At 37.1% G+C, this 15,173-nt stretch overlaps 2 protein-coding genes across 5 annotated transcripts in view; both read right to left on the reverse strand.

Annotated features, from left to right (window-relative positions):
- Positions 1–3,210: 3,210 nt before the first annotated feature.
- The window catches only part of LOC113467860, a 56,400-nt gene continuing 44,437 nt past the window's right edge, over positions 3,211–15,173 (reverse strand). For all 4 annotated transcript variants that reach the window (XM_026824311.1, XM_026824310.1, XM_026824308.1 and 1 more), the window contains exon 3: positions 3,211–3,546. In XM_026824311.1, the coding sequence (XP_026680112.1) occupies positions 3,226–3,546 (321 nt within the window). In that variant the 3' untranslated portion in view covers positions 3,211–3,225. The remainder of the gene's footprint in view (positions 3,547–15,173) is intronic.
- Positions 5,933–6,270, reverse strand: LOC103510189. Its single transcript, XM_008474836.3, has one exon. It carries the CDS (start codon positions 6,236–6,238, stop codon positions 6,056–6,058), a length of 183 nt encoding a protein of 60 aa, XP_008473058.1. The 5' UTR covers positions 6,239–6,270; the 3' UTR covers positions 5,933–6,055.

The following is a 15,173-nucleotide window of genomic DNA, read 5'->3' on the forward strand; positions in this document are numbered from 1 at the left end:
CGATGGTATTGTGGTCGGCCGGTAATAAGAGGGTTTGGGTTCAATCCCAGCCGAGCTCTGGAATTTTATCTTCAACATTGTTTGAGAATTTGACCACAGTAATAGCATAGTATAGTAACCTACTGCTGGGTTAAAGAAGAAAAAGAAGAAGTATTAAAAGAAGAAGAAGAAAAAGATTAAGGAAAAGAAGAAGAAAACGAGTCTCTTTTTAATAGGAAGAGATGTAAGAAGAAGAAAAGGGAGAAAGGAAAAAGAAGAAAGCCAAGGAAAGAAAACAATATATTTCTATTAATGTGAAAGTTCAATCCTAAAAAAAAGCGAAGAAAGAGAGAAAGAATACTCCTGAGAGAGAAGGAGAAGGACAGTGATATAGAGAAAAGGATGGAGCAGAGATTATAAGTGAGAGGGAGAGAGAGAGAGAGAGGGGAGGATAATAAAAGAGAAAACCATTTCTCTGGTCTAGATTTAACTTTTTTGTGGTTTTATAGGAAGACAGGATAAGTAGGTATTTGTAATTGGAATGTTATTCCTATGTATTTATGTGATTGGGGAGGGACGGTCAGTTTGTGGCTGACCTTCACTCACCAATTGCGTTGTTTCTTATGTTAGCCTGCATTGTGGTAAAATATTTACCTTGTGTAATCTAAGCTTAGTATCTCTAGTTAGTTAGCCACCCTTATTATTTTATTGACATAGAAATAAAGACCTTTAGAGAAGAAGCAAAATCACCCTGATGCCGGGGTGATTTTGTATGAAAAAAAAAGAGGATAAGAGAAAGCCAGCCTTTCTGCGAACGAAACTTGCTTGCTTAGAATAAAGTTGGCCCGTGGCGCGAACGACTTGTTTTAAAGCATAGTTAAAGCGCCTAAAAAGTTCTCCCGGGCTGGAATCGATCCCGCTACCTTGCTGCTCATAAGGCGGGAGCCAGTCATTTTCACGAACGACGCTCGAAGTTATGAAGAGTATGATACCCCTGCAAACTGCTGAGTAGACTTCATGCAACACAAAAAAATACTTGAAAATGTACTGCACGTTGCAGCCCCCCCCCCAAAAATGTAACGCTTGAAACATACAGCAGTTGAAGGCGTTTTATAAATATTCACATCGACAAAAATGAATATGTGTGGAAGTTTGCATAGGTAGGTACCTACTTAACGCGTATTTTATTTTGTGGCAATGTTGGAAAAAAGTGAAAATTTTTCCATTTCGTCCATTTTTTGTATTTTATTATTCACTTCCGGGCGTTGGCTAAAGATCTTTATGCGTTTAACACGTAGCTATAGGCCAAATTTCGAACCACTATCGAACGAACCGTTCGGGAATTATGCTGAAACAAAGATATGTTGTGGGAAATCTGTCACCTCCACTAATGTTTGATATAAAATATGAAAGTTTTTCTGCTAACGCACGCGAATATTTGCTCCCGTTTTAAAGTGCTGAAATAAATTTAATTTTCATAACTCTACAGTGAAATATATACCAAATTGAAGGTTTTTTTGTGCTCTTTTTATTAGTGCTAATCAATTTGTGAAATTCTGTAAGAATTACAGTTTTTTAACATTTTTTTAACTTTGGAGTTGAAATAAACAATCTTGGTTGCTAAGGGTTACCATTAAATTCTTACAATCTCGCATATTTTATATTTCAACCACAATATTTAACCTTAACCAAATTTTTCACGAACATTAGTCGTCATTTTTGAAATGCTTTATTGAACAGTGAACATTAGTTGTTAAAAGCAAACAGCCTTTACTATTATGACCTTGTTTAATTAAGTATGCCTTTTTTATAATTAATACTTTCTATTACTACAGTATAGCGGAGCTATACTAGTAATGAAAGTATTGCAATCGGTCCAAATTTTCCCTTGTTTAAATAATTATGCCTTTTTTTTATAATTAATTGTTAACCCCTTCTTCTTCGCTGTTACTACATTTTCCAAGTATTATGTCTTTGATGGAAGACAAAATAGATGTTTTCACATCGAGATTACAAGAGTTCGAGTCAGCGCTCAAACTTGTAACAAACTCAAATAACAATGGTGTAACTTCCTCTGATTCTATGAGACAGCTTGAATGTATGTTCTATGCCTTCAAATCTCAGGTGGTTTCTGAATTGGCGGAAATAAAGAAAACTGTTGAAATCAACAGTTTCAAAATAAATGAAAACTCTAAACAGGAAGAGATAAAGCTGAGACTATCCTACGAATTCTACTTGGATGTTATATCCACTATCTGCTATGTAGGTCTAGGGTCGTTCATAGACTGGTCGGATCCCGGGGCCAACTCAAGCAATGGGTCTGTCTTTTGAAGCCTTTTGGCCACTAATTGCAACAATTTTTTGAGCAATCCTTACATCCTTGCACGAAACAACCGGGTCTGACTGGGTCTCGCCCACTCCTTGCAACCATTTTTGGGTCCTCCTTACATCCTTGAACGGAAAAACCGTGCCTAACCTGGCCTTGGCGCTAAATTCCATCAAGGATCCTCTTTGCAACAGTTTTTTGAGCCCTCCTTACTCGGGGGGAAAAAACCCTGCTGGTTTCGGCCCCGTTAGGAGTCCGGGCCTGGGCCAAATGACACCCAATGACCCCCCCCCTTGAGGACGACCCTGTAGTGGTGTATACTGTGGATAGATCATGTAATTTTTGAGTTTCTTTATATCCTTGTCCAAGACTCCAAGCTTATCTTTACATTAGACTATCTACATCCTCTTTGAAATTGTCAAAACATGTCGAAATGTTATCTATTGGATTATGACGACCATGTCGAAGGCTTTTTCCATGTCCCCATTAGTCCCTAATGTGGTACCTTGAACCTATATGTCATCATTTCTTGATTTTAAATTGCTTTGAAACGTATTTACTATGGCTTTCTGCTTTCTTCACCAAAATTGGAATAGTCTTGGTAAGAATTCGAGAAATTCTTTAGCTAGAAGTTCTGGAATATTACTAGAAGAGCTTCTATGTTCCATGATTCAAAAACTTGACATGTTTATCAGACATTGCTGACATCATACAAAGATGTGTGCCAAACCCATCAAATATGTATGTAAAAAACGTTTCTGATTTCTTGCTGGAGCCTGTACAATACTCTACATCCACAGTAATCTTCAGGTGACTACGGGTATTATTTTGTCCAAGTCACGAGGCTCAGCATACTACATATAACAATTTTCCAACTTCAAATTTCAATTTGTTAATTAGAAAAGTTTTTTGGATACCTATCATATTATGTATCTAGACCACGATTTTTTCTGGCTTTCTCTTAAGTGGTAGGGTTCTTCATTTATGAGTTTGTCCTCATATTTTAAATGCATATCTCGTAGCTCGGATTGTTGTATTTTAAACTTCCCTAGATCCTTCTTGAACCAATTTGTATTACTTACGATGGACTTGTTGACTGGATTGCCGGAGAAAGCACCGATGAACACGCCGACCAAGATGATGATGTAGGCAAAGTAGGTTCCGGTGGTGATGAACAGACCATGGTAGTCATTGGCCTCGAAGGTCTGGTAGTGGAGGAAGAAACAGATGAGGGTCAGAACCTGTAGGAGAAAGAAACACGAGATTAGAATAGAATAGAACAGTAAATAAATTAATAAATGCCGTTTCTTTGTATTATTATATCACAACTTTGGTGCTCACTTCGACATTGTAGGATTTTCCAAACATCTCAAAAATCCTAGCACCCAATGTTTGAATGTTTACCTACCATGCTGGCACCGGTCGCGGTGACGGTTCATTGTGCGTCATAGTCTTTTATTGTGACGGTGACCGTTTGAATGTGTCCGAAGTTCCGAAGTGTGGTTTGGATGAAAAAGGAAGGACGGACTAAAAATTGATGGAACTTGGCCTAGCGCACTGCCGTGCACTCAGATTACTTGTGTTATGGGATGTCGCTGATGGTATGTTTTTTAATCTTGCTAGGCAAGTCAATTCCATCATTTACATATATGTTTGTGTTTGAGACATAAGGGGGTATTTTGTCGGATTTGATGTCTATTCCCACGGATGATTTCTTGAATGTTGTTGATAAGTTCATCTTGACGACTTTTTTCTAATGGATCGTAAGATGAGTAGGTATGGTTGAATGTTTGTCTGGGAGCTATTCTGTCAGTTTTGATATTCTGTTTGATGTCTGCTCTCATTCCTACAATTGTTTGCTCTGATAAAATGGTGATTTACTTTTGTTCGATTGAGGTTACAACTACTTGGAGTTACTAAAAATTTTAGTGACGGGGTTTTACCTTCCGTCCAACGTGCTATTGCCGCTGGTTTGGTGATCTACCGATTTCACTAATTAGGTCAATAATGTTAGTATGGAAGACTGCAAGCCCGATGACTTGCCAGTGACTATAATGACTATTCTAGTAAGAATGTAGAAAATATTAATCATAGATGACAGCTCAATGTCGTGGCGTATCCCTATATGCACTAATACTTACAATAGGGCGTGCTACAAATGGGATAGTGAATGCTTTATAGCTCATTATTCTACAGAGGAGAATGTAGGACTAGATAGTTCTACTGAGAAGAAAGTCGAAAGAAAACTGGAAAATAGGGGCAAAGACCTAAGATGTCAGTCCCCTCTTATAATAAATGTTAAAAAAATAAAAAAAAAAAAAATGGAAAATACTAGAAAAGAACTTCCTCAGAGAAACCATCCAAATAAAAGCTCAGGGATGCAAGGAAGACTTGCAGAGGTACTTGCCTTAAAATAAAGAGTCAAAGGGAATCATAGAAGAAGTAAGTATAGAAGATAACTGAAGATTACTGAAAATTAGTAGGAAAACAGTCTACGCTGTAGAAATAGATATTGGAGAAGAAGCTAGGGACATTTATACCAAAGTATTTAAGGAATATTCTTCCATGGTCGAACCAACACCCATTGGTGTTGAGACAAACAATATCCTCCAATTCCAACAATATCCTCCTTGAAGTATCCTAACAGTTTCCCTTGAAAATGGCAACGAAGTAGACGAAACTCCGAGTTGGGATAACACCTAAGACTTGTAAGTATCCATTGCTAAAAGTAACTTTAGTAAAATAATAATATCCTCCTGACATCATCCCTGACAGAACCCACCTTATAGGTCACATGCTCACACATACCAAAATCATGAGAACATTCGTCTATGTTAACAAATATGGAATATGTTAAAGTAAAGGGAGTCATTTTTCGTACGGATTAAAAGACAAAAGGAATTTATTTCCGTCTTGGTATTATCACTTATTCAAAACACTTCTCTGTATGAAATCAGAGTCATGCGACAAAATCAATAATTACGTCTCTGAAATACTATCACAAATCATCTCCAATCTCCAATCAGAGAGGTTCAAAAGATCGAGGCTGTCAGAAAGACGATAATAGATCCTAGTGAGGAATATGTAAGCATTGTAAATGAATACAGGGTAATGCTGGTTGAGTTTATTAAGTTGAACACTTGGACAGCCTTAAGCAGAAAAGAACCATCCAAAAGGGGAATTGCCTGTTCTAGAGAAGGACTGGGGATTTTACCCTCTATTCTATTCTATTCGATGACAAGCTATCCTCCTTCTCACGCATTAACTGCACCCAGCCTGAGTGGGGCCGGGAAATTGCCCAGATGGTACCAACCACGTGGAACGTTGCTTAAAATTGGTGATCCATGGGTAAGTAGTCCATACTCCATTCAATAGGCTATTGCCACTGGCTTCGATTTATTGCATTTCCAAGGTACTCAGTCTGGCTTGGCTTCATTGTAGGTACCTATTTCCAAAGCACTATCAAGTTTCACTGTTCAGTTCTCCCATTTACGAATCCAGTGTTTGCCGAGCGGCATCAAAAATGACACAGTATTCTTCTGCTACCGTGATGCAACACCGTAGGTACTAATGACCCCGACCTTGGAATTTCTGGAGCCAAAGGTTTGCCAATATCAGACCGACGACACCTTATAAGTGGCTTAAACGCTAAGAAAAATCTTAACAAAAAGAATACTCTTATAGAAAAAAGGTTTTGTGATCTTCGACAGGTTTTTGTCTCGGTGGAGGACTTATTTTCGTCTTCCGCACTTATTCTCCCCTGAAGGTGAAGACTCCGTCGATCAGGAGCAGGACAGCGTTGGCGGCCGACAGCCACGCTTTGACGAGGCCCTGGTTGGCGGTGCTGTTGCGGAAGGTCCATCCGGAGAAGTGGCTGTAGGAGAACACGGCGGAGGCCAGGAACAAGATGGCGCCGATCAGACAGAACCACATGTCCTGCGGAGAGGAGAATTATGTTGTGATTAGATGGAGATAATAACAATAATTTTATTATAATATGTATAACAGCTGGTAACAAAAGCGGAAGGAGTGGTTGGGTAGAAGAAAATCTCAGAGTCTCTTGCATAAGTTGATGATAGGTAACTTCTGCCCTGATAACTGTTCAGAAAAGTAATAAAAGATAATTATTCTTATTGTATTGAAATTCCCGTTACTACCTACCCTAACAACTTACGGCCAACAATGGGGCTCAACACTTTTTTTTTTCTTCGCTGATAAAGGAAGTTCGAAACACGCTGATTGCAATAGAAATGCTTAAAATTTCATTTGAGGCTTCCTAAGAGGAGAAATCTTCGTTTGAAATTTTCGAATTTTGAAACGCACAAAATTTTCGCGGGCAGCCATTTTTTCGTGATGACGTCAGTTCATGCGAGGTCGTAAACCATGGCTGCTTCAACGTTATTTTTTTGCGACCTTTGAGCGACATTTTAGAGGATTTAGGGACCGTTTTTGATGTTTTTGAGTGCGCCAATGTACTTTTTGGGTACTTTTACATCGGAATAGGACTCTATCTCGAAAAAAATTGTCATTTGGTTGACCCCCTATAATTTTCGCGGGCAGCCATTTTTTCGTGATGACGTCAGTTCATGCGAGGTCGTAAACCATGGCTGCTTCAACGTTATTTTTTTTTGCGACCTTTGAGCGACATTTTAGGACATTTAGGGACCGTTTTGGACGTTTTTGAGTGCGCCAATGCACTTTTTGGGTACTTTTACATCGGAATAGGACTCTACCTCGAAAAAAATTGTCATTTGGTTGAGCCCCATTAGAAATAATATTCTTGCCTTATTTCTTTCTGAATCAAATTGTTCAAGTACTAAAATGTATGTACCGACTTGAAGCAATCTCGTTGACATCATAGGCATTATTAGGACAAAATGCTAGTTTGGATTTAGATTGGCTTATCAGATGACTCAATCCAAATGGATTAGAAGTGTAATTGATTTTAAAACGTTAAATGTATGGAGAAGTAGATCTCATGTAAAATATTATATTGTATGTAAAATCACATCATGTGTATTATATGTATGTGTGAATTTTTAGATGCCAAGTTAAAACTAATACGAGAGGATTATGATTTTATTTTTACGCGAAATTCTTTCAAACTACACATACCTAACCCCTCTCTCCCCTCTCTGTCTACCCATATGAAACAAAATAAATGAGTGAAATTCCTCTCTCTCTCTCTCTCCAACTTTAAAATTGCTTTCCGTGGAAGTGCGGGGTCAGAAATAGCGCCTTTTAATCGACATCGACACTTTGGTGGGTCCGAAAAATGGGATATTGTGGCGCGAAACAAAATAGCAGCAAATTTGTGAACATTAACAACAAAAAGGCAAAAAACACACGAGGCACAAAATAAATAAATAAAAAACTCTGAGATATTAAAAATAATCTGAATCAGGCGTCTCCGGTCTAATTAGCAAACCTTTTTGGGCGAATTTTATACACAAGGGCAAACATGGTTTGTAAGAATGATTCTTTTCAACATTTCAACGGATTGAAAAATTCTGTTCGATGTCAGGCTGAAAGAACCCTTTTCTGTACAATTTTGGATTCTCAAAATCGCAAGATGCACAAAACCATGGAAGAAGATCCAGCTTTACTTACTGTTAACAACTAGCCTGTACGCCTGTAGGTGTAAGACTTCCAAGCTTTACTCTTAACAACTTCCAAGTTGAAGTAGTTAAACATGGAAGTTGTTAACAAGCTAGAGGAATGGTGAAATTGTCTTTCCCCAGGTGACCCCGACCTTGGAATTTCTGGAGCCCAAGGTTTGCCAAGACCCACAGTCTTGGAGCTCCAAGGTTTGCTAATTTCAGACCGACGACACCTTAGTAAGTGGCTTAAACGCTATGAAATCTTAACAAAAAGAATACTCTTAGAAAAAAGGTTTTCCCATTTACGAATCCAGTGTTTGCCGAGCGGCATCAAAAATGACACAGTATTCTTCTGCTACCGTGATGCAACACCGTACTACTGTGCAACATCTACTACGCGACACCGTACTACCGTGCAACACTATGCAACATCGTACAACAAGCACACCCACTAGAATCTCGGTACTACTGTGCAACATCTACTACGCGACACCGTACTACCGTGCAACACTATGCAACATCGTACAACAAGCACACCCACTAGAATCTCTAGATGACGAAACTCAAGTTCATTAAAATGAATGATTCATAATGCGAGTGGAAATTATGCTACAAGTGGACCAAATGAATTAGATGCAAGCAGCATTGGAATCTCCGAGAACATTGTTGAAGGCATCGTCAAAAACTGTGCCAATTGTTTCTATTAACTTTTCTTACAATAGTTGTTCTTATCGATGACGAAACTCAAGTTCATTAAAATGAATGATTCATAATGCGAGTGGAAATTATGCTACAAGTGGACCCATTGAATTAGATGCAAGCAGCATAACATTGGAATCTCCGAGAACATTGTTGAAGGCATCGTCAAAAACTGTAAACTGTGCCAATTGTTTCTATTAACTTTTCTTACGATAGTTGTTCTTATTGTTCTTATTCTCCTTTGGCATTGGTCGAATTCTTTGACTTCTTCTTTTGCTTGTTCTTCTATGAGTTATTCTTTTGCTTGTTCTTCCTAGCCTTTTTGTTTTGCTTGTTATTCTTTGCCTTCTTGTGTCTCCTCCTCCTTTTCTTCTTCTTCTTCTTTCATACCCTCTTTCTTTATTAATTTCTTTCTTAACACGAGTAAGCAAATATATCTTTGTGAAACCGTTTTAGATATTAAATACTGTCAGAATGGTTAATGATTTATCGGCAATACTTTTTACAATATCTCCCTCTATGATCAAAACTTTATCAATCTCATTGTTTTACGTCTTAACGATATGATAAAATTTATCAGTGGAACCTCCAATTCTCCAGCACTATATGCGGCAATGAATTATTATTCTCTTAATTAATCAATTAAACGGAATTTTTCTCTCTCTATTGATTGCTTCAAATCTTCCAGTTTCAGAGAAACTTTCCGACTTGTCACTTGATAATCCAAGGTGAATCCTTGTGAGTTTTCCATTGATTGAATGCCTTGTTAGGATCAAGTATCAGAGCGGCTATTTGGTTTGATATGCGTGACACATTATTTTATCATAGGAGGATGATTTGGCCTATACATTTTAGATATTCCATATTTAATTATCTACCGATTTAAAACAACAATCTAAAGAGCAATTTGTAAAAAAAAAAACTGTTTGAACTGTTGCAAACTGTTGTTTTGTAAACTGTTTGGGCTGTTTTTAATTGAACTGTTATTTTTAAAAAAATCAAATAATGATGCCCTGAAAAAAAAAAAAAAAAAAAAAAAAAAAAAAAAAAAAAAAATTTAGAGGGGCCCTTTTATATTTAAAAAAAAAAAAAAAAAAAAAAAAAAAAAACCATACTCGATATTGAGAGGTACATGTTTTTATGTAAGAAATTAATAATAAATGAAATTGACATAGGTAAATGAAAAAAAAAAAAAAAATGTAAAAAAATACCTGTTTGTATTTGTAATTTTGTAACGAAATGTACTTCAAATTCCATGCTAGTTTTTTGCCTAGCACCTTTATTAATTTTATTGCTTTGATAAGGTCTTTGTAATAATTGCTGTGGTAATGGTAAAGTTTCTGTAAGTCAGCATGGGGTATGCGAGTTGGCAATCCCGGATCAATCGACCTCGAATGGAATAAAGTGACCGAGACATTTTGGCAAATCATACTTTGAACTTTAGGCCTTCCTTCGCTTTATCACCTGAGGTCAGATCATCATGTTTGTGATATCTTTACATCCTACACTTGAAACTCATAGATTAGTGGAATCGTTCAGTTTTTACTTTAACATATTCCATATTTGTTAACATAGACGAATGTTCTCATGATTTTGGTATGTGTGAGCATGTGACCTATAAGGTGGGTTTTGTCAGGGATGATCTCAGGAGGATGTTATTATTTTACTAAAGTTACTTTTAGCAATGGATACTTACAAGTCTTAGGTATTATCCCAACTCGTAGGATAGGTACTTCAAGGAGGATATTGTTGGAATTGGAAATTTTGCCTCAACACCAATGGGTGTTGGTTCGACCAAGGAAGAATATTCCTTAAATACTTTGGTATAAATGTCCCTAGCTTCTTTTCCAATATCTATTTCTACGGTGTAGACTGTTTCCCTACTATATTTTCAGTAATCTTATGTTATCTTCTATACTTACTTCTTCCATGATTCCCTTTGACTCTTTATTTTGATGGAAGTACCTCTGCAAGTCTTCCCTGCATTCCTGAGCCTTTATTTGGATGGTTTCTCTGAGGAAGTTCTTTTCTAGTATTTTCCAGTTTTTTTTTTTTTTTTTACATTTATTGTGAATGGTCTTGATATATTCCAATGCTATAAGATAGAATTCAAATTGTTTTATGTACCTCGTACCAAAGTCTCTTGATTATTGGAAATGACGATTGAGTTATACGTATACTTACCGAGTATTCGAAACCATGATGTTTTAGCAGTTTTACCCATCCGTGGCACCATTTCCTTTAAGGATAGGTTAGAACATTAGGTAGTTATACCATTTATTAAAAGTTCACCTATCAAAAATTCAATAAATGGTTTCCATACTAAAAATATCTCAAATGGAGTACCTTGTGAAAAAAAAACTGATAACATACTTAGATGTTGTTCTTTTAATGTTGGTATTATTCAACACTCTCTTTTATTTACAAAATGAAATATTTTTTTGGAATTCTTGGCAATCTTTTCGTAGATTTTCAAATTTTCAAGAAAAGCGCTTCCCCGTGATGACCCAGTCACTCTGTGGCTACTCAGGCATGTCGATTCTAGCTGCCACTTGACTCATATTTTGTTTATTTCATGAGATATAATGGGTCTTCTTGGAATTCTAATTTGTAAAAAAACTATGACCCAATTTCCGACACCGCACGGCGCGCGCGGCCCGAATTATGCGTCACAATAAATGTGACGGTTTGAAATATTTAAATGTGACGGTTTTATATCTTTCGTGACGGTTCATTGTGCGTCATAGTCTTTTATTGTGACGGTGACGGTTTGGATGTGTCCGAAGTTCCGAAGTGTGGTTTGGATGAAAAATTGATGGAACTTGGCCTGGCGCACTGCCGTGCACTCAGATTACTTGTGTTATGGGATGTCGCTAAAGGTATGTTTTTCAATCTTGCTAGGCAAGTCAATTCCATCATTTACATATATGTGTTTGAGACATAAGGGGGTATTTTGTCGGATTTGATGTCTATTTCCACAGATAATTTCTTGAATGTTGTTGATAAGTTCATCTTGAAGCCCCAATAACTTTTTTTTTTCAGAAGCTCTTCAATTTGTGGAACCTCAAATCGTATTCAGCGGTGAACAATTTACAAGCAACGTTCTTTACGGCCAACGCCCACCTTCACGTGTTACACAAACGTATATTATGTTTAATCAACGTAGAACTCATGTTGAAGATGAAATGAAAACTCTAAACAGGAAGGAAGAGATAAAGCTGAGACAATCCTACTTGGATGCTATATCTGCTATGTTGGTGTAGAGAATTAGAGATCTAGCTAGGGTCGTTCATAGACTGGTCTTTTGAAGCCTTTTGGCCACTAATTGCAACAATTTTTTGAGCAATCCTTACATCCTTGCACGAAACAACCGGGCCTGACTGGGTCTCGCCCACTCCTTGCAACCATTTTTGGGGACTCCTTGCATCCTTGAACGGAAAAACCGGGCTCAATCGGGCCTTGGCGCTGAACTCCATCAGGGATCCTCTTTGCAACAGTTTTTTGAGCCCTCCTTACTCGGGGGGGAAAAAACCCTGCTGGTTTCGGCCCCGTTAGGAGTCCGGGCCTGGGCCAAATGAGACCCAATGACCCCCCCCCCCTGAGGACGACCCCGTCGGGTTTTTTTCTAAAGGATGGTAAGATGAGTATGGTTGAATGTTTGTCTGGAAGCTATTCTGTCAGTTTTGATATTCTGTTTGATGTCTGCTCTCATTCTTGCAATGGTTTGCTCTGATAAAATGGTGATTTACTTTTGTTTGATAGAGGTTACAACTTGAAGTTACTAAAAGTTTTAGTGACGGGGTTTTACCTACCCTCCGTCCAACGTGCTATCGCCGCTGGTTTGGTGATCTACCGATTTCACTAATTAGGTCAATAATGTTAGTATGGAAGACTGCAAGCCCGATGACTTGCCAGTGACTATAATGACTATTCTAGTAAGTACATATGTAGAAAATATTAATCATAGATGACAGCTCAATGTCGTGGCGTATCCCTATATGTGCACTAATACTGATTCTGCTGATATGTCCCAGTACAATGTTGTTATTTTCTGTCAGGCTGTTGATTATGATTTAATGAATTACTGAGGCGATCTTTAGGTTGGACCCGACTAAACTGTCTGGTACTCTGGTCACATTCTTGTATTCTTTAAAGCTTTACACCCACTGTACACGTACATATGTAGAATCTAGATTCCTAAACCTACAAAACTAGGTACTGAGTAGGTAGGTGGGTGGCAATACTTTGCAAAATTTTCTGTTGCTGAAACTATTCAGCGTATTTTTGGGGTACGGCCTGTTTCGGTTGTTGACTAACTAGCATTCCATTTTTTCTCCCTCTTTTTTTCTATGTTTTCATGGAATTAATCATAATATTTGTCTTGTAGTTAGTTATGATTAGGTAGTAAGTAGTATCTGTCATCTACAGACAAATAGATAACTGTAAGCACTTTCAATTTATTGTTTTGCAAAATACGCTACAAAACTTGAATAACAATCAACAACTTCTCAAAACGAAATAATTCTTCTGTTTCCACTTCAAACCAAGAATCTAGCTCTAGTAGGTATTAGGTCAATGTCGCCCAGTTCCAAAATCGGGTATTTCATTTTTTATTGACACGAACAACATAATTACAGGTATCCATATTCTTAATAACATAGTAAAGAGAACTAAAGCTACACTTAGGTTAATTGAAATTGATATCAAAACATACCTCCTCCAAAATCGGGTATTCCATTTTTTATTGACACGAACAACATAATTGATGATTCTCATGAAAAATATAACTGTCCAAATGTATTTTTTTCGTAAAGATCGTCAAAAATAATAAATAATCCGAAAATCCATATTCTTAATAACATAGTAAAGAGAACTAAAGCTACACTTAGGTTAATTGAAATTGATATCAAAACATACCTCGGGAAATAAATTAGTTAATTAATTTCTATTTTTATACTCCTAAGGTGCGACGAACTCTGAAAACAACAGTAATCAAATTGATATTCTAAATAACATTCTTGATCACAATCTTCCAACCATATCGACAAAATCTAGTAGTTATTGGGTCAATGTCGCCCAGCTCCAAAATCGGGTATTTCATTTTTTATTGACACGAACAACATAATTATAGGTATCCATATTCTTAATAACATAGTAAAGAGAACTAAAGCTACACTTGGGTTAATTGAAATTGATATCAAAACATACCTCGGGAAATAAATTAGTTAATTAATTTCTATTTTTATACTCCCAAGGTGCGACGAACTCTGAAAACAACAGTAATCAAATTGATATTCTAAATAACATTCTTGATCACAATCTTCCAACCATATCGACAAACTCGAAGGTAATAACGTAATAACGCCATCATGTGTCGGTCTCTAGAGCTCCCAAGTCAACCTGATTCCAAATATGGATATATTCCTAACTACTAATCAACAACTAGCCAATACAGGTGTTACACAATCATATGCAAAAGTCAAAGCTGCTCATTTTTCTCACGAGGCTGAGTGGGCCCCGCAACAGCCAGTCACGGGATCAAAATTTTTGATCCCGCCTGGAATCGAACCCGGGTCTCTCGCGTGTAAGGCGAGCACAGTGACTAGCTGATAAGTTATTATTATTTTATTTATTTTTTTATTCTTTTTTTTTATGGACCCATCCTTAGTTAGTCCCGGAAACGAAGTGTAATTTTGTACCTACAAGATAAGGCCATAACAAATTCTCTTCTTTTCTTTTTTTACGGCCCACGATAGGCAGGTTAGGCTTTCAGTGAATTGCCTGTACATTTTTACAACTCAAAGTCAAGTCGTAAATCCGTTTCAGCTTTTATGTTGCATAATATTTCAGGTTAAGTCACAGTCATGCAATAGGTAACAATTTCGCTGCAAACTATGTCAGTGGCACTTTTACTGCACTTCGTTTAGGAAATGAGCCAATGAGTGCAAGTGTGCAAATTTCGTAACCCTCAAACAATGTTCTCAATAACTGTGGAAATCTCTCGAACTGATAGCGTAAGTAAAGTGAGAAATTGAGAATGATATAATTTTAGGCTGCTGATAAGTGATATACCTTATATTCTGATAATATGCGCAAAGAAAGTGAAAAAAAAGTGAGTCATTTTTCGTACGGATTAAGAGACAAAAGGAATTTATTTCCGTCTTGGTATTATCACTTATTCAAAACACTTCTGTGTATGAAATCAGAGTCATACGATAAAATCAATAATTACGTCTCTGAAATACTATCACAAATCATCTCCAATCAGAGAGGTTCAAAAGATCGAGGCTGTCAGAAAGACGATAATAGATCCTAGAGTGCAATATGTAAGCATTGTAAATGAATACAGGGTAATGCTGGTTGAGTTTATTAAGAACCATCCAAAAGGGGAATTGCCTGTTCTAGAGAAGGACTGGGGATTAGCACTATCAAGTTTCACTGTTCAGTCCTCCCATTTACCATTAAGTTGAACACTTGGACAGAATTAAGCAGAAAAGAACCATCCAAAAGGGGAATTGCCTGTTCTAGAGAAGGACTGGGGATTTTACCCTCTATTCTGCTATCCGCCA

This window comes from Diaphorina citri, unplaced genomic scaffold (assembly GCF_000475195.1).
Source record: "Diaphorina citri unplaced genomic scaffold, Diaci psyllid genome assembly version 1.1 scaffold570, whole genome shotgun sequence".
NCBI lineage: Eukaryota > Metazoa > Arthropoda > Insecta > Hemiptera > Psyllidae > Diaphorina > Diaphorina citri.